Genomic DNA, 20,912 nt, shown 5'->3' on the forward strand with positions numbered 1-20,912 from the left:
TTCCGAAAGCCTGTGTGCATGCCTGCACAATTTTTCCTTCTTCTATCCCTCTAATAACCTTTATAACTCTAATATCCCTTTAAGACAACTGTAATAAAACAAAAGTGAACAATTAAAAAAAAGCCTGTTAAACTATCATTAAGGGAATAAGTTAAACCGGCAAAATTAAGGAAATTCAAATTTAAAGCTGAAATACACCATATGTCCTCCAGTGTGCACGCATGAGGAGATGTGTTCAAGTATTTTTTTTAAGCAGAGTGCCATGATGGTATAAGATACTGGAGACCACAGGATTCATACAGCATTTTCTTTGCCTTGGCTAACTTTGGTTTATTTAAAGCAACTATGAAGGATGTATTTGTATTCACAGAGACACCTGCCTTCTATTCGCATTAATAATAAGAACTATACAAGCTTAATAAGATTACAACATACCTCTAAATGTTAAAGACCTTTATTTTATAATAAGTTACATGCCTAAGTCCGTATGTGCATATTAAGTATGCTTTTTACTGCACTTGTTAGAGGAGATGATATATGACTTGGAAACCCAGAGAAGGGAAGAGAAAAGCTTTTGTTTTCAATTTAATGTGGGCAGAGGGAACCTGCAGGAAACTCCAGAAGATACTGTTCATATTTCCCTCCCAAAAGTGCAGATGATTTATTTTGCATCATAAGCTTTAAGTGTAGTACATTGCTTTGCCAAGTAAAAAAAGGAAGAAAGAAGAGTCCAGCCAACTCCCTCAGGCCCAACATGCCTGTCTCCTGGTTTATCTAAAGCTCCTCCTTCATAATCTTGCTCTTTCTTCCTTGCAATAAAAAAATTTGAATATGCAGATGTGGCAGAAAATCTCCGACTGAAACGCAGTATTTCAAGTCTCAAATGAAAATACTAAAGCATTAGAATGACAGGACTTGAGAAAACAGGACCAGGATATACTTTACACATCTAAGGCTCACTAAAAGGACCACTCATCCTGCAAAGCATTCACTGATGCTAGGGATCTTTTCATCTTGCAAAGGCTTCCTCCAGAACTCTATTTTGTTTTCCCTTCCTCATTCTTAATCCTTTATTTCACAAGGAACTAAAGCACAGACCATTCGATGTACTAGTTTTTGCATGTTTTTTTGTCTTAGGCTTCTTCACCCACACTTTGCCTGCCCATGGTGCTGCTAAGCAGGGTCTGTGGGAACTGAAGGCAGCCACTCCAGAGGTAACACCACATAGTGCTGCTGTCCCCTTTTTCCCTACTGCTTTTTGTCTGCACATCTGTGGTGCATACCTGGTTCTCCAAGAGCCAGGTAATGCTTTAAGTGAAGCTGAGAGAAGAAATCCAGAGGCATTTTTAAGTTGGGGTCTGCCATGGGCTTGTCAAAGGCTCTGCTGCTTCCTCCAGCACGGGTGGCTGGCTGGGTGCAGGCCCCGTGCCTGTGTTGCCTTCCATGCCAACTGACTTCTCTCCTCTTCCAGTAGAAAGCCACAAAGACTTTTATCCTTAGAGCTGGAGGCCAAATACTATTTTGAAAGTGCAGTGGGAATGGCTGGACAGAGTTTAAAAAACAGAAATGGTATGGATGGAAAAAGCCACAATAATAAGAAAATTTTTCTTTAGATTCTGTATTAAAGAAGAATAAGTATGACCTGTGGGCAAGTATGAATGGCAAAGGAAGAATCATGAAGACTGGGAAAAAAAGAAAGAACATTGCACAGAATTGTCCAGTGCTGCTGTGTGGCTAACTGAGGACTGTAACAGTTCAGCCACACTCCACGGTGACTGCTAGAAAAATAATGATGGACCAGTAAACCTCAAGATTTAGGTAATCCATTTGAAACATTTTCAGCAACTCCTAAAGCAAAGTTAGAGAGCCTGGGATCAAGGCCATCAAGATGAGCAACAGCAAAAAAATCCAAACTAAATATACAACGTACATTGGATCCTTCATTAGTGGAAATGCACTCCATTATAGGCTGACTCTGGTTTTAGACTTTAGAGAAGCCACGCACTCATTTATGAAACCACCTTTCTCCTGCCTTCCTGTTGCAGAGCAATTTATTTTCTTTGAAACCATGTGTTTCTTTCCACTGCAGTGGCCTCACAGTGCAGCTATCTTCTTACGTCTGTAAGCTCCCTGGGACAGGGACTCTTGATACTTGTCAAGTCTCATGGAGATTCTCAGCACTTAGACATGAAAAGTACTAATGTTAACAGTAATTTTCTACTCCGGTATAGAAGCTGATTTTGTTATACCTCCTGGCAGCAGCCAGGGCACGCAGTAAATAAGGTGCAGAGAGGATGTGACTAAGTCAGTGTTGTGGCCAGAGCAGCAGAGATCCAGAACACCAGGCTGCCCGTCAGTTTAACCTGCCTGCCCTGCTGCACCGTGTCAATGGGGAACCACGAACTGGTGACTCAAGGATCGAAATGTGCTAACTGGATTTCTGACACCATGCCTTGGAAAGCATTTGCCACATGGTCTCATGAGCTGCTGGAGTAAACACCCGCTAACTCAGAAATTTCCTGGGGGTGTGTCAGAAGAAAAAATGGGTCCTCAGTCTTCTTGGCAAATCACTGTGATCTGCCTTGGTTGGGGGTTGGATCCCAATTTCTACAAAGCCCTAAGTAGACCATCCTGTCACGCAGTTGCTCCTCAAGTTTCATAATGGATGTGTCTCCACTACGATCTGGTTAGCATTACAAAGTTAAGCAAATTTGGGTGGCAGGCCATCCTTATGTTCAATGAGGACCCATTCTAAAACAAAATGGGGACCCAGTGAACTAAATCAAGTCAAGATCAAACTAAACTGTGCTAACATTTGCTCAGTTAGCAAAGGCATCACGATCAAAAGTATAAATAAATGAATGAAGGAATGACAAAAATATTTTTCTTACTCTCTAACCAGAAACAAACTTGTGGGCTTAGCCCATATTTTTCAAGCATGACTGCTCAAAATTAAGACCCTAATCCACAAAAAAAGACACTGAATCTCCAGTAACTGGAGAGGGGAAAAGAAGAAAAGGAAGAGGAGAAGAATATCAAAGTTCCTTTTGAAGTCATGCCACCTGCATATAGCTGTAAGTCTAGATAGGAATTCAGGAATCCATACAGGGAAATGCTAGCCCAGGGTTCCCGCTGATCTGAAGCTACTGCAGCGAAGGTGTTGCGTGCAAGGCTGAAGGGGCAGCCATTTAAACACGCCTCTGCCACATAGCATGAGCACAGGCTTCTAAAACAAGCCTCCTCAGCATTCTGCCAATATGCCTTCACGTCTGCCAAAATACAAGCTGCCTGCGCAATCAGAGGCCATTGCTGCACATATGGTTTTGACAGATTAAAATATGTGAATTTTTTTCTCATTTCTTTTTCTGAGGTTTCCCATTCTTGTTGTCACATGAAGACTAATTCTAGATATTGAACCAATAATACCTGATGGCTCTTAGCTCAGTCATAACTTCTGTTCCCTTTCCACTGTGCATCCTTTCTACAACTGAGATCATAGCACGGTGCTTCTCATGAAGAAAAGCTACCTGCCCTGTGTAACACCGGAGGCATTAGTACTGCCCTATCTTTGGACCACTCTTTTAACAGCATCTAGAGGTATGTGGCCATGAATCAGTTCTGGCAGCATGAGAATGGGCTAGAAAGGAAATAAAAAATTCCCCAATGCAGAGAGCAAAGAAATCTGAATTTATGGGACTGTAGAAAGAGTTCAAGGAGAGAGAGAGGAGATTCTTGTGGCTGAACAATAAATGAGTTGAGTCCCTCAAGAAAGAAAAGAGCAACACAGAAGAGACCCACAAGACAAAAGGAGTAAGAAAGAGCAGAGAATGCTAGAAATAATACAAATTTTATCACTGACTTCATGGGGTCAGGGCTTTGCCTTTCTCTGCTGTCCCTTAACCCCTACTTATTTGCACAGGGAATATACTGGCATGATTCAATACACATTTTTAACGTAAAAGTGCTGACAGACTTTGGATAAAGGGGTTAATAGGATTTCATCTACATCTCCTGCAGCTCTCACACAGGTGTCTGGATTTTAAGTTTTTGCCATGTTCTGTTTATTGATATTTATTTCTTAGTTCTGATTTATTTATGTTTATTAATAAATAATTTCATTAATGAAGTTTATTATAATGACAATGCTCACTTTAGAAAGAAAATACATTCAACCTTGATTTTGAAACGTATAAAATTTTTAACATAGGAAGTTACAACAGCATATCTGGAGCTTTCTAAGTTTCTTTTCTTTCCTTTTCCCTTTTCTCTTGATTAGCTACTTGCCAAATATTTGTTTATTTTAAACCAAATCAAATTTTCTACTGCCTCAGCAGGACTCATTTATTTATACCAGTAAGGTACAGTAATTGAGAAGTAGCAAGACACACCCATGACAGAGGCCTATTGAATCTCTAATTTGTGTTACATCTAAGAGAGAACAGCCAGTGTAAGTTATGATTGCTGGAAGGTAGCATTCATCTCTAAGCAGATGGAAGCCAGATATTTTAAAACTAACTGTGACAATTGTCTTAATATAGCCCTGTCTGAAGCCAAGCAAAATCATTCTATTGCCTTCACTGAGTTTCAGATCAGCGTGGAAGAGCATGTCATAGCTCTAAATCTCATGCTTTACAAAATAGACCTATCACCCACACTTTGTAGATAGGGCACCTGAAGCAGGGAAAAGCAAAATGATTTGATGAAGCTTACTAAGGACAACAGTAACAGAGACAAAAATCAGAAAATAAAGGTGTGTATTCCCTCCCAGAACCACTCGTTGCTGTAGTCTACCCAGTCTCTGTCAATCTCTACAGACTCCCAGTTTTGCAGGTGTATTAGGAGAAATGCTGCCAAGTGTGTGACAAATCACCTTTTACTACGAAGTCCACTAGAGGCACTGGAAAAAAGTCCAATTCACTTTGGTGAGCCCTGGACAGAGCACTAAGGGAAAAATCTGGAAATGAAGCGTCCCAGTCTGCACCAGTTCATGCAAGAGCCAGAGCAAAGCTGGAATAGCAGTCAAGGTACAACTGAACAGAAAGAGCAGGACACAGAAAACCAAGTGGAAAATGTTAAGGTGGGCCACCAAATGTGCTAGGCAACTACAAGAAGAGTCCAGATTCACAGCAGCCCCCAATTTAATTTATGAAAACCATCACGCAGTTGCCAGTGGGGAACTAAAAAGGGGCAAAAGCCACCTGTCCGTTTAATAGCCATTCTTCTGTCCTACTGTTACAACAGCCAAGAGAGTTACTCATCCCCACATGGGTATTTCCTTCGCCTCAGGTATTTCAGTTGTTTCACACCGAACATTGATGAACACAATAATTAAATAATACATATTCATTATGAAAGGGCCAGTGTTAAGTGACATTTTAAAATTGCATTATGTCTTCAGACTATTTATTTTGCTAAAAATAACTTAAAAATTAACCATCAGGAAAAAAAAAAATTAAACTCATGCCTTTGGATCCTAATATTGAATCCTGTTATCTGCACCCTCTATATAGATAATTATTATGGAAGTCCAGCAATCGGCATGTAAGCTGACTCCCTCCTTATATTACTTATGCAAAAAACCAGAAATATAGAAAGTAGACATCGATTACTGGCACTCTGGTAGGTGACATATACTATAAAATGCAGGTTCATCAATAGATCTGTATAAGAAATAGACTGGTCCACTATTAGTTGTCTGTTGTCTGGGGTGAAACCTTTTTCTAGCAGAGACCTTTGTATCTGTTGACTGTAAAAAAATTTGGAGAGTTGCAATTTATAGAACCTGAAAAATTAGTATTGTAACATCAAAACACAAGTTGTTATGAAAACACATATTTGCCTAAAATTTAAAATGCTAAGAAATACAGATAAGCAGATTTTTGGTATTTTTTTCTTTTATAGAAAAGAAAGAAAATAAAGTCTGAGTTCTAACTTCAGAAATCTACGAAAAGAAACAGAAATCTATTTCAAAATGAAAGTTATCTTCACAGTGCTTACAATTGCTTTCTGCCTCTGTCTCTCCCTTTGTTTGGCCCTTTCAGATTCCCGTTTTTCATACTCTTTGCGGTATTCTTCCCTCTTCAGCCTTTCATGCTGATATTCCTCATAGCTGTCATATCTAGGAAACATAACTTAGTCATTAAATCAAGCACCTGCATTTGTGAATGTAAAATTAGTAATACAATTTCTGGAATGCTTCATTATCTCTTGAGAACCAGCTGCAAAGCAACCCAAATGCAGGCAAAATGCACTACCTGGGTCTGCGACTGTACGGTGATCTGGATCGCGATCTTGCACGTAAGGGAGAACTTCTGTATGCTCGGTGTCTACAGTGGCTGGACTCATAATAGCAACAAGATCTGTAGGAAGAAACACATTCATCTCTGTCACTCAGTTTGAATCTATTGACACCTTTTTCTACCTCTTCCCTGAACTTACAATTTCTTCTAAGCTACCAGTGAGATTTTCCAGTGACAGTTTGCGATCCCCTAGTCAACTAAGGGGCCTCAAGTGATTTCCCCCCATCTGCCCTTCTGTAAGTTCCTTATACAGGCTAGCACAGAGCAGAGAGTCAGCCACTGTCAACTTCATCAGATAGGGACTGTGGCTAGATTGGCACCGGGCAGCCCACAGATAATGGGAAAGGTTAGCTGTGTACATCTCTCACCAATTGCCCTGCTGCTGACCTGACTGGCTCCACTCAGAAAGTGTAAACTTGGCAAATTTAAAGGATAATGGCAACAAGTTTTTCTGTAGCAAACCCGTAACCCTCAGAGTTAATCAGCTCAGGAGCAACAGAACGAGTCCATTGGATTAAGTTATTTCTTGTGGGTTTTTTTCTTCTTTCCTCTAAGTTGTTTATGTTCCTGCTGTTTTCCTTCTTATAAACCATAATCATGATACATGAATTTGCTGTACCGTACCTTGAAGAGGATCTACTACAGGGCGACCTTGATCTCGATCGGGAATATGGAGAACGGGAACAAGACCTGCGTTGAGGAAAGGACCTTGATCTAGAGCGTGTCCTTTGGGATCTTTGAGAAAATAAGGATTTGGGTGGAGACACTGAATCTCTGCACGGAGAGTTAAAAGAAGAGCAAGAAGGCGATACATCAAATAATGAATAGGCTTGTGTCCCATCCCAAGGGTAGCATAGTTTATCACTTTCATCTTCACTGTCATCAAAGAGACCATCCATTGCTAGTCCTGAATTTATAAACATAGGTAGTTTGGAGAATTGTTCATTACTGTAATCACTGTCCCTTAGTTCTCTGCTCTTATCTGCTTCTTCATCAAAAACAGCTTGGCTGGGGTGACCAAAATGCTTATTCAGTTCAGCCCGAATTTCCTGGTCTTGGAGCTGTTTTCTGTTATTACCGTGGGATCCCTGCTTACTTGTCTGTAAAGTCTCTTTCTTGAAATACTGGTCTTGTTCTAAAGAAGAACAAATCTGACACTGCCACCCAGGTGAAGAATCCTTAAATTCTAGTTGTCTGGAGTCCTGAAGTTCCTGGGATATTTTAATGTGTATTTCCGATTTTGAATTCACAGATTGACAGTAGTCATGGTCACCAAACAGCCGCAAACTGGGCCGTTTTGTCTTTCTCTCCTCATGCCCACTGGACAGTACTGTAGTCTTGCTAAGCTGTGCGTACAGCTCAGACTGTTCTGGACCCTTCTTGATTGGGTTATTTCCTTGAGAACCAGAAGACTCACTATAGCGGGGCTTTTTTGAAGGTGGTACAACAGTCTTGCATGATGACTTCGGCTTAGGTGAAGTCCTGAAAGGATTATCCTGGTTGGCTTTATGAGGAGGGGTCGTAGGTGGAGTTAGGCCTAAGGGGAAAAAAAGGAGGAACAGAATATTTTTAAGCACACATACAACGTTTATAAAGGCAGCTCATGGAATTCTTTAAAACAGATACAAAGCAAGACCCATTCTATGTCACTTTAATTTAACACTAATAATACTGAGGAGTATTTAGGGTGTGAGACACCAAAGGTCTGGTAACAACAATAGCAACAGTACTAATGCATTGCCATTAATCTTCAGCATCATTTCTGCCCCTCCCCTTCTTCCACGACATCCGCCCCTCTCTCTGTAGATTTTGATAGAAAAGATCAAGAGATAAAAAACCAAAAGACTTTTTTTTTGTTAAAAATCAAAAAGATTTTGATACGAAAATCAAAAGCCAAAAGACTGGCACTGTCAAAAACCTAAAGAAATTAGCAGACAAAAACCCAAATAGAAGCAAGGCTGAGAAAAATAAATGAGTGCTACCAAAGGAACCTTGGTAGGACGCAGAACTTGAATGCAAGGAAGTACAGCAACTCTACAACTCGACTGCAATGACTCCGGGTCTCCACAGTTCATTAACTTAGTAAACCATTGCTAATGTAGGTATAATACATTCTTGTAAGCATAACAAAATACATTTTGCCTGAAATGTGGTCCTACAACTGAAACCCAAGTGAACAATAGGACAAATGCCACTGTAATGAACCATTGCATTAAAACTAAATACTAGTGAGAGTCATGAGGAAGGTAGTTGAAATGAAACAAGTATTCAAAGACTAAAGATACCACTAACTACCAGGATTGTTCACATAACTGTAATAAATTATATCACTATAGTGAGACAAAATTACAAGAAAGACTACAGCCAGTAAAACCTGGGAACCAATGCTGCATCTTCCCATTATTTCTATATGGGTACAATATAACTCTCCATATTTTCTGTAGAAATTCATAGAATTTCTTCAAACTTTACAGAAGGATAACCCAGGACACCAGGGCAGAGTAACAGCAAACTGCAACCACTGTTAGGAAATAATTACTCTTCCGGAAGGTACTTAGTATGTTATGCTTGAAAAATTTGTATCCGCCCAACTGACCGTAATGTAACTTAGAAGTATATATGCTTGAAATTAAACAAATTAGACAGAGATTAGGGAGTTCTCCTAGATAATCCAGGTCATCCTTAAGTGGTCCAGAGGCTGATGCTGCCCAAGATTTCTTCTTCTAGCCCAAGCAATGAGCTTTCCATTACATCCTTTGCAAGAATAAAAGGAGAGGGCAGACACACTTACAGGAAATGTGTATTTCAAACATGGCTATAGGGTTTTGTTTTGTATTTTTAACTATGCAACAGAACTCAGCAGATCAATGCAAATGGAACATGTTTTACAGTGTTTTGCTGTAAAGAAGAAAAAGCGTCCATCAATGCATAGAGCTCCCTAAGGAGCATAAATGGAGACTGGGAGTCCCTTTGCATTAGCTGCAATGAATTTGTTCCAGAAAAAAAAAGAAGATAGGAGTACCAAGGCATGAATACTTGATGTGAGAGAGAAGCTTGATTTTGTCTGAACGTTTGGAAAAAATGGTTATGAGCTACCCGTGGCTATGTGAAGACTTTGCCTAATGCCATAAAAGTCAGGGAAACTGAGGCAAAGATAATGACATCTAAAACTCTAGTTAACTCAAATTTGAACTTAATAGTGAAAAATTTTTGTGCAAAGTCATCACTGTTAAACTACTTCCCTTGAGTCCTCAATTTTTTCTTCCTTCCCAAAAATTCTCTTGAGTCAGCAGCATGCATTTCACACCTTATCCACCCCTGTTGCTAACAAATATTTTTGATTACCAAATGAATTTTTGGTAAAATGAAGCGAACAGTCCTCTTCAAAATTTTGCAATAGGAATTTCCGGGCTAAAACTTCAGGCTCAGATTCAACAAAGATTTGAGTACGCAAAGACTGTTTTCTAGATAAAAAATTTACAACTGCCACTTTTACTCATGAAATTACAGAGCCCATGAGAAGCTCTGGGGCTAGTTACTTATTTTTTGGATATAGTTTTAAAGGAAGAATAAAGCAGAAATACAACCACTCCACAATGAACATGCATAGTTAAGAATTTCAGGCAAAGAAACCTCAGAGATAATCCAATATTCAAAATAAAATATTGCTTCCACTTCTTTAAAGCTAGCCCTGGCAGGAAGCAAGCTAAACACAGAGCACAACGATTTCCAGAAGCCTGACAAGGAGTCCAACGCTCTTTAGGAGGGGAAAAAAAAACCCTACCAAAAAAACCCTAGCTAAAGTACAGACTGAGCTACATTTACTGGCACTTCTCTTGCTGGCAGAACTGTGCTGGGGACAGCCTAAGAAAGGGCTTCCTCGTGGCATTTTGGCTTTTTTCCTGGTTTTCAGCAGAAGCAGGAAGTGCACAGACAAGTAGAAACAGATAAAAGTTGGAAAATGTTCATTTAACTTTTGAACAAACCTCCATTGGGGGATGGAGGAGGGAGTGAAGTTTTGAATTCATGTCACCGCGATGGAGTCCGCCTTCAGCGTGTCCCATGACGAATCCCCAAACCTTGAACCTTGAGAAAACCAGTTGGCTGCACACTTGCTCATCCTCACACTAATCCCTGGAAATCTTTGCTGAGGGCCATGATCCCACATCAACGGCGTTACAATATTCTATAGCCGTTGGATTATTTCATACGCGCCGATTTCTCCGCCAATGTGTACATTTTAGCGTTGACAGTACAAGGTATATTCTGTGCTCTCTCTTGAACTTAGCAGGTTTTGACAGATTTATGGAAGGACAGATGGCCATTACGGGCTGAAGGCTGACAAGAGGCAGTTCAGAGCATTGTTAACACACTTGCACAAACTCTCAGCAGTGCAGCGCTGTGCAGAATGTAATTCAGACTATAGCTTTTTTATTGCTGCCTATTTTCTTTTGTCAAAAGAGCCTGCTGTGCACAGCAACAAATGGCTGCCATTACCCAGAATGTAATGGGTGTCAGACAAATCACGTAACACAAACAATCAAGAGTATGTAGGTCATATTTCAACAGAGCACAACCTTAGCAATATTTATGATTACTGCATTGAAATGTGCTCTATAATAAACAAGTACCTCTACATCACTCACACTTATGTACTTCTGCACAGCAAATCTGTTAGAAGTGGTACATACTCTACAATCATCCTCCTTAAACAGTCTTTTTTCTTTTTAAAGTAAAAGGCAAGTATTTTTTCATGACATGCTATAAAACCATTTTCTTTGTAGGGACTTTTCTTTAATTGAATGGATTCAGTAAATGGTATGTTTGCACTTTGCCTTGCTCTGTCTATATACTACAAACTCACTCGGTGATCTTGTGCTTGAAAATAGCATACATCAATTTGCCAGCACTGCTGCCGAAGCAGCACCGTCCTCCCTGTGTCCGTGTTTGCATGTGTGCCGACTCTGCCACCTTGGCCAAGCACCTTCTTTCAAGGAAGTCTCTGGGAGAGTGAAACTACTTTTGATACATTCCAAAACTCCACTAAAGAAACCCCTTAGAACTCATTTAGCTCAGCTAAGTTGATAAGCAGAAATTAGGGGCATGCCTTTGCATAAAATGCGACATCTTGACTTTTTAGGACTAATTTGCAATGCTGGTTTACATAGACACTGATCTTTCTAAAAATCTACTGTAACATTTAATTGTTTGATGATGTTTGCTGCGCTTTGAGGGGGCTGCGAATTAGCATCTTTTGGGGAACGCAGCCCTGGAACCTTTCTACCTGTGCACTGGGTTTTTGAGAGGCATTGAAAATGAATTCTTTTATACCTTTTAAGTCTGAAAATGGATTGTCAAGGGAAACATTATTTAAGGCCACTTAAAACACTGAACAAAAGATAACAGCTCAATTCAGTACAAGAATTAGAACAGCTTTTGTGTGGCACAAGATTGCAGAAGACAGGAAAATACAATAAAATTAAATAGCCATCATATAATAAAAAACTACATGCTTGTTGAGTATTCAGTTTAATCCTGTTGTCACTGCTGCAGAGAATAAACACAGATGCCTGAAAGTATCAAATAATTTACTCGACTTTATTCCCTCTGGACAACTCTCTGCATCTCACATCTCATTTTATCAGAAATCATTCTGAGGTCAAACAAGTTCTTATATGATAGATTTTAAGTATTTGTTCTGACAACTGAGAGGTAACACAGATCTAGAGGTGGGCAAATAGCAGGGTGTAAGTATCCTCAAAGATTCACATGAATGCCAAATCACTATGCAAGCTGACTGTGTTCATACAGCCTTTTCTGCCGTCTTTTTGGAGAAATAAAATTTTGCACCCAAGGTAGACCGGTGAGGAATTTTATGCTCAGGTAAATTACAGGGATCTGTGTGCAAATGAGAGACTTTTCACCAAATCACTTGTTGTAGGTAAGAGGGTGGAAATAGCCTTCCAGTTACTGACTCAGCCTTGCAAACTCACTTCATGCACTTAAATGATGGCTTTGAGTATTTAGGAGTGAAGGTTTAAAAAGCCACCAAAAGAACAGAGCACGCTTAATTTCAAACACTTAGGAGCCACGCCATCTAACTTCTGGCATTTAGAAGTTCAGCAGAAAGTCTAAGACAATCGTTGCGGAGCCCTCAATCACCAAGAGAAGCGCAGCCACCTCCAGTGGGTCAGTCACCCTCCTAGTCCCTGTGCCTGCAGATGCCCCCTCAGCCTGACTGGTAACAAAGAGGAAAGAGGCCTTGCAGTGACACAAAAACGTCCCATGTTCCTGGAAGACATTAGAGAGGTTCAAGCCCATGGCCTCTTAGCAAGGCGTTGGCAATGCAGCTAGCTGTGGAAACGAAGGGAGAAGGACCTCTTGTGAGCCTCCTGCTCGGCATGAGACTCGCCTTACACAGAAATGTCATCCACTACATTATCATCACCTAGGACTCCCTCCATATCATGATGTTCTGCTCCATTTTCCTTAGACTAGCACTAGAAATCAGCTGCAGGAGCTGGGATTTTAGATAGCAATGGACTTATTCCTCTATCATAGGCCACTTATTTAAAGTGCATTCAAAGAATTCTTACGTGTGGCTTGAAAACACTTTAAAAATATTTGTTCCTTGTAATTTGACAAATCAATGTTTTGACAGTTTTAGGGAGGACAAAGTTACATTCACAACTACTACCAAATCCATTGTAAAGCAAGATACAGCATCAGCGAGAGAACAGTTTCAGTTTGACTTTAGACACATGAATCCAAAATGTGTGTGTGACGAAGATTGATGGCTCATGTGGGAAATGCTTTTATTTATTTATTTTCCTACTCTATAGTTAATTCATCAGTGAGGGAACCAATGTTGTTTTCAGCACAGAGATCAAGAGAGCTGCTATTTATATTAAAATACTTTGTGCTTCGATAGTGCGAGCAGCACTGCTAATGGTCTTTTCAATTCGGCAGTGAGATCAAGGCAACTCCTATTTAAATTATAATAAATAGTGCTTGTACAATGCAAGCTGCCCTATATAAGGACAATGAGCTATGCGGTTATCTGGATATAATTTGGAGTTGCCAGGGTCTCACTAAAGAACTCCAAGGTACTATTAATCACTACTGCCACTTTTTTTCCCCCTTTTTTTTTTCTTTTTTTTACTGAAGTGGGTCCCAATTCTGCCATGATTTACTCACATACACTGTAAGTTCTTCAGTACTTGAGGTTGTTTCTGTTATGTACTTGTCTGGTTCCAGCACAAGCAGACTCATGACACAAAACACTACTGCAATACAAATGAGTTAAAAAGACATTCACAACTACTCTTTTTTTTTTTATAGATTTATATACATGTATGAATATAAAAATAAAATCTATGTGTATGTGAAGGCAGAGATTAATACAGCTACCAAGTGATGAAATACAATCTCCTGAAACCTCCTCACCAGGCATGGTGAAGACCAGAGCAAGAGCAACATGAAGTCCAAGAGCCACTGTCATGTACGCTGCTTGGTAACACTGCCCCAACTCCTTGGCCACACACTCTCCACCAGTTCTTATACTTCCTGATTATCATCAGTTTATTTTCTAGCTAGACTCTGTTTACTTCCAGAGGGAAAGAAAAATCATGCCTTCATAGTACAAGGTTCCTGTTCACGTATTCATCCAGTTGTGCGGTTTTCACAGCTTCTGATGCATTTTTTAACATGCTAGTTCCCCTGGTTATATTGTCTAAGGCAACTACAGAGCAGTTTTGTTTCCTCCTCTGTGAGCAGCTGATGGAGTCGAATGGATTTGGTAATACCAAGACCATTCCTGTTGCCATTATGGAAGCAATACTAGAGGACTATCCAGGGGTCAGAGTGACTCCCAGTTTCTGTCTAGTCAGCTGATGGGCAGAGCAGGCTGCTGACTTTCTGGCTGGGAGAAAACACTGCTCCCTTCAGCGATTTCAAGGGCTGCTTGTCCCGCTCCGCCGTAGTCACCTCATCTGCCCCTTTCATTTGGCAGCACCGAGCACTGGCTCACCAGTGTGCTTACAAACAGGGACCCTCATGCAGATTTGCTGTCTGGTAACGGCGAAACAGGCTTCTCCATGCTTCAGGCCTACTGGCACTGAACGGGATTATCCTTCTGCATACAGTGAATTTTGCCGTGTTTGTGTTGGTTTTGCAAAAAGAAGGTGCACTGGAAGGATGCTTCCTTTTGTCGCAAAAGGAATGATTAAGACTGCAGGTTTTCAGGACATGGCAGAGGAAAGCGTGCATGTTTCAATGCTGAACTAATGAAGAAGTTTCTGAAAAGGTGAAATGCTGGTTGTTGGGAGGTAAAAGCCTGAAGTACATACACAAATTTAGTGCTTGGGCCTGCTCTTGTGTAAAGCTGCCACCAAGCTGATTTACGGTACCTGAAGACATATTTGCAATGACCCCCAAAACACAGAGATCACAAAATTTAAAATCCACTGTTATCCTGAGAGAAACACACTCCAAGTACATCTCTTACTTTTCTATATTACACAACTGAGAAAGAAAACAATCCTGGCAATAGCTCAGGTGGAGCTCAACGTGTGCTCTTGTGCTCAGTCCTGGACGCTTCAGGAAAATGGAAGGAAAACAGAGGTCAGAGGAAAGCAATAAAAGAGATGAGTCTGAAGGAATTAACTTTAGTGGAAAGAAGAGCACATGAATTAAATGAGTGCAATGGGTGATGCACAAACTAAATCAGCACATGATAAAACAATCTACAAATCTTCAAAAGGTACAAACACCAGGGATCTGAAAGGGAGGATAAAGGGAGGTTGTGTGAAGCGTGCTAACAGAAGAAATAAAGAGAGAGCGAGAATATAAGATGAATACCAATTTAAAAAATTACCTCTAAGCTATGTAATAGTTTTTCAGTGGTAGAGGAGAAAGCTGTTATTTGTGACATATTAATCTAGAATTGACAAAGCACCGAAACATGCACTCATGTACAGCCCTAGACCGGCCTGGAGACAGACTGGATGACATAACTTTTCCATCTGTAACATCTATTACAACGTGCTGTGGGGTTTGCCTTTGAAAGATGGTGCTCAGCAGCACACAAATCTATGGGGAAATAGGGAACTATAACAGATAAATGGTTTCATTCATATTTTCCCAGAAATTATGCTCTCTTGTGTAGGTTTGGAGCCATATTTTCAAACACATTCCTTCTCAGGTAACTGGATAAAAAGTCAATGCTGAACTGCACTGAAGTTAATCTACTGGAGACCTCTGTGAGATCTCGGTCTACATGTGGTATATTAAAATGAACAAACACGCACACCAGCCATGCTTAAAGGAAGAGCCAGCACTCCCCACTTCTCACCTGCAGTTCCAGAGAGTTCCACACTTAAGGTTTGTTCAATATTCTTGTTCTCAAATGGGGAACCCTTGGGATCACTGGAAGACAGGGCACATTTATAAAAACAAGCTGAAATGGAGTTGCTGTAGCCAAAATCTATTGAACCCCCCTCCCTTTTATAAATGTTTGCACTTTTTAGTACTTACTTTGGTGACTCGGGTGTCAATGGAAGTGATAAACTTGTTGGTTTGGCTAAAGGGAAAAAGAAAACTATTATGGAATATTTAAACACTCCACAACACATACTAAAAAGATTTCTTTTTTAATTTGGTGCTGGAATCCCGTGTTAGTCAGTTAGGGCTGAGCTCTGATAGTTCAATAGCCATTTCAGTGCATCTTAGACAGATAAGTAAGGAGACTCATCCTGATTCCTTATTACTGGTACCAAAGGGCACCTAAATTTCAATGATGATTTACATCAATTACTGTACCTCTGAAATAGTACACAACCCAAATGCCAAGAACCTTTCAGAAGAAGAGTGGTACATGTTAAAAATCAATGAAGAACTCTACAGGATACACTGTGAAAATGTTATTTCTCTTAGAGTTAATTTAGACTACAGTTCACGTTTTATTTGGAAACAGGAGCAGCAGAATAACTACGAAGTAACAGAACGTTATGAATATTCAGTTAATTTTACTTCTACAATATACAATTTTATATATAGCACTGAGAATAGGTTGTTTCTATAAGGCCAGAGTCCAACCAGTTATAGCCCAAATTTCTGCAAATTATCCTGCAGACTATGACAAGCCATGGACATAGTCACAGATGGTTAAAAATGGGGTTGAAGCTCTCAGCGCTACAATCCCAACATACGAAAAAAACAAAGCTCTAGCTATAAAAATACAAGTCTTTGTAGCTTTTGTTCACACAAACTTGTATTTTCCCAAAGCAAGCCAAGACCTAAGATATTGAAATACAACTAAGATTCCTTTAATTGCCAGTAAAATGTTCGAAAATTAAAAAGAATATTACTTGCAAATTTTACTTTTCAGAAGTTAGATTGATGTTTAAATGCAGAGAGCATTGTACCAAGAACAACAGCAGGGGATCTCTTCTGCAAATTAATTACTTAAGACAAAATGTTCCCCTTGAACACTCCTGCACTGCAGATCTTTTGTCCAGAGTGTCACTACTGCATATTTCGTATTCATTCCAGGCTTGGAGCTCCCATCAACATTAAAGGATTTTATATGCAAATTGATTACTTTTATAAGCTCTAGAGCATTCCTGAAGTAATATTACTTTTTTTTTTTTAAAATTAACTCAATTCTCAAGAGCTGCATATTATTTCTCCTCCTCTCCATATGAAAGTTGGAAATGGAAGCTCAGGTGTTCACCTCGGGTTCACCTTCCTCAGAAGTCACCGCCGGAGTGAGGAGATGCACCTCAACGAGTTATTTGTGTGATCCAGCACCGCTGCTGATTTGTGCATAAAACCAGATGCGGTACCACTGAATGTAACCTGACACATCTTTGTGTGTATTTTATATACATCTAGGGATACTAATGTTTGCCAGTGGCTACGCAGAGGTAAAACTGTCTCTAAAAAAACAGACCTTAGAGTGAGGCGGTCTGGAATAAAGTTTTATGCAGAGGCTTCCACTTTTTTTTAGAGGATAAAAATCTACATACTCTTAGCCAATTTAGGCTTTCTAAGGAAGCTGAATGTGTAAGAGCTATTTAAGACTCCAAAAAGTCTCATTCTAGCTCTCATTAGTCCCACAGAATAGTCCCACATCAGAATCCATATATAAAATTCTGAAGCACTGAGGCACAGTACAAATCTGTCAGAGATGGGCACAGAACCAAGGCGTTATCTCACGCTCGTATGTGTTCATTTTAGGCAGACATCACTGAGCTCTCCCACTGAGAAATTCGCATACCAAAACACCCATCGATTCTCTTACTGCTAGGCAAAGGCTTGACCAAACAGTGTTCCTGCAAAGGATTTGTCCTCACATGCAGCTATTGATAGTGTAAATATTTAGCCAAGACACTATCATTTTCCATGGTGCCTGTTTATTAAGAGTTTCAAGGTCTACTGTGGTGTGGTTTTTTTCTTACTAAAAGGGTTCACATGAAGTTGCTTGTCCCTGTAAATTGAAAACACTCAGGTTCAAAAGAACTAAGTTTCCTCATGGGCAAATTTCAATGCAAAACCACAGATGATCTTTGGCATGAATGGGTTTGTGGACATTCCCGTGGGTTTGCAATATGTTTGCAACAGTAACCCTAAAGGAAAATACCGTTTGACTTATCCTTTGTGAGCTTTCCCTAACTTTGAAAGAAAATATCGGACCCTGATTATTTTTTAAAACAGAAGGAGCCAATTTCCTGTACCTTTGATTAAATGTATGAACAAATGACTGCAGGTCTGCAAATATCAGTTAAATTTGCAAGGTTGATTCTGCATGAATTGACTGTCCAAGCTGAAAGCATTATATTCTTGTATTTGTATTATATGCAAATCCATTGATATTGAAGTCATATATTGGTGTATGAGGCAAATTTGATGAAAAAACAACATTTCAGAAGCCTGTAAATTAAACTGCAGGAATTAAAGAAGAGAGTAATTTCTCTCTGCCTGCAATTTCACCTGCAATATCACCAAAGTCACAGACATCTGTTAAACACTGGTAAGTTAGCTACACCTCCCTCTGGACTTTCCTAACCTCTCTTTCTATGCTGTTTCCACAACCCAATGTGCCCTGCTTCTTTGCACTGAATCTACACAATTGCCTCAGCTGGGGAAAAAAAATGCAGCTCTGAATCTGAATAGGAAGGTTTTATAGCCTGTATTTATGTGTGTGTGCGCATATATCTACGGATGTGTATAACATACGTGTCCATATAGCATGTTATACATGATATCTCTTATCACATATCCCCTTAACAGCCACCAGTGTTAATAAAGCCCCCTGTAACTTCTGGCAGGTCTGTGTTTCAGTACCATCACAGTAAGAGACCCAGGTTTTACACGTGCAGTTCAGTCTGGATTTTGCTGTGAAGCAGACTGCTGAAGCCATCCAGAAGGTGTGGCAGTTGGCATCCAAGAAGCTCTAGGGGCAGTTGGATTTCTTTCTTACAAGAAACATTGTTCAGAGAATTTGAGACTATAATGGGGAAAACTATACTTAGGATGTCAGAAGGTACAGCTGCGAGAAGGGTATTTAGTGGCGGGAAGGGATTATTTTTATTAAGTTTGCTTGTATTTCCTAGTGAAGAATGAAAAATTAGATTTGATGGGGGCTGAAAATGCATGAAGGGAGGAGGGGAAAAGAAGAAAAGAAGCATACAGTTTACAACTGTTGCTTTAAAAATACCAGAACACCACATTTAGGGTCATATCCTGATCTCTGTTGCAGCCAGATAACTTCCATTGACTTTAGTGGAGTCATCCAGGATTTGCACTGACGTGACTGAGACAGGCAACTGACCTTCTAGATGCCAGGCCAATATAGATACATAGATGTATTTTAAAGGAACAGTAACTTTAAGAAAAGCTCCCTTTGGGCTCATAACCTTTTACAGTTTTCCTTTATCTTGGGAAAACAGGCAGGGGAAGAGGGGGAGAGAAAGCGAGAGAGGGGGCTGTAAGTTCTTGCATTTCTGCCATAGAAGCTACTTGTAAACAGACCAGTTCTTTATGCAGCGGGGGATACTAGAAGTCAACACAAGTGTTCAGTTTTGGCCATAAAGAATCTAAAAAGAGAGAGAAAGACCAGGATGGCAGCTAAAGTTTCAACTATTTACAAAATAAAATTACAAACTGGCATTCCAGCTTTAACAGGAATGACACATTTATTGCTTTCTCTGTAGCAGTGAGAGCACTATTTATTGTCTCTTAAGGACTATGTGGCAGGTTAACAATGCCTTCAGTTTTACGCTAGCAAAAAAGAAAGCAGCTCACTAATGAACTGGCCTGCCCAGCTTGTTTAGGGGTATAATGATTTCTTAGTGGTACAGTACTCTGTGACTAAGTATCTGCAGCCAGCTTGGTATATTAACATGTGGTATTTGTTAAACTTTTTTTTTTCCCTGAGATTCTTTTTCTGACGCTGGAGGCAATAGAGACAGGATTAAAATTGTTTAAAAGCTAAATCTAGCTAACTAATTCTAACTTCATTATACTGTTTTAAAATTCTCCCTACACAGAAGAGATGCTGGATTTACAATACTAATCCAGGGAACAGAAGAGGTATCGAGGGTATTCACAACCGCGGTATTTCAGCTTCCCTGCGTTACTGCTGGTACCAAAGCTGTGCTCTGCAGTCCCACACCTACCTTGCAGATGATTTGTTTGAGACTGCAGATGGGGCTTCCTTTTGGAGGTGCATTTCTCTTTGCTGCTGTTCCTGTTCTCTGCTGGTTTGGTCTGAGGAGGGTCATCGTTCGTAGTCAGATATTTGAGAAGTTCAGAGCAGGGACGTCTTTGAGGCTTTTGCTGTTGACAAATGCTCTTTGCTTTATTGCTCCATGAATTCTCAGTCTTAAAAACAGGGCATAATAAAATAAAATAAAATAAAAAAAGCTAAAATTAGTGAGCTGAACCTTATCAGAATGGATATAGGTTTTCTGAAGAGATGAGACTTTCAATGAAGTGTTCAGTCTAAGTGTACTAGATCTATGAGCTGTGAATAATTGTTTGCAGAACAAGGAAAGAAAATTACATTTAAAATTCCTAAATGACATTTATGCAGCTTTTTATTTCATTTCTCCTACATTTCAATGTTCCTACTCAGCAACATGTAACTAACAAGACCCTACAGCGCCTTTACTGTGAACAAAAAAATAAGCTGGTTTAAACCTTAATTTGCTGCTGATTGCTTGAGCCCAGTATTCACAACTCTCTTAAGTACCCCTAAACGCTCCGTTTTCAGTTACAGTGAACGGCAAGACAAACATTGTTTAATACTGCCTGCTAACAGAATTATGCCAGAGCCCCCATTCTATCCAATTAATGGCTGATATACATCTTTTGCCAAGAATCCAGTGTCATTTTTCTTAGCTCAGACAGCTGGCAAAATGGCAGTCCCGCATCCTGGAGTCACTCATAAACAACACCAGCCCATCAGCAAATTTTATCGTACCCCCTACTACTCTGTGTATCAATAAAGTAGGCAAGAGTAACAGACGGTAGGACTACAACTGAACTCTGCCAAGAAAAAAAAGCATAAATGAAATATTCAGAGCATAAAGGAGCTCAGGTGATTTTCTG

General features: G+C 39.9%; 1 protein-coding gene across 1 annotated transcript in view; it reads right to left on the reverse strand.

Moving 5' to 3' along the window:
• PPARGC1A (PPARG coactivator 1 alpha) overlaps positions 1-20,912 on the reverse strand; it is a 64,076-nt gene that overhangs the window by 6,525 nt on the left and 36,639 nt on the right. Inside the window, exons 5-10 of the mRNA XM_009648036.2 lie at positions 19,979-20,183; positions 15,834-15,879; positions 15,652-15,725; positions 6,924-7,836; positions 6,255-6,359; positions 5,998-6,118 (exon numbers count right to left, since the gene is read on the reverse strand). Coding sequence (XP_009646331.1) covers positions 5,998-6,118; positions 6,255-6,359; positions 6,924-7,836; positions 15,652-15,725; positions 15,834-15,879; positions 19,979-20,183 — 1,464 coding nt within the window. The remainder of the gene's footprint in view (positions 1-5,997; positions 6,119-6,254; positions 6,360-6,923; positions 7,837-15,651; positions 15,726-15,833; positions 15,880-19,978; positions 20,184-20,912) is intronic.

Source organism: Egretta garzetta, unplaced genomic scaffold, assembly GCF_000687185.1.
Source record: "Egretta garzetta isolate BGI_Z169 unplaced genomic scaffold, ASM68718v1 scaffold151, whole genome shotgun sequence".
NCBI classification, from domain to species: domain Eukaryota; kingdom Metazoa; phylum Chordata; class Aves; order Pelecaniformes; family Ardeidae; genus Egretta; species Egretta garzetta.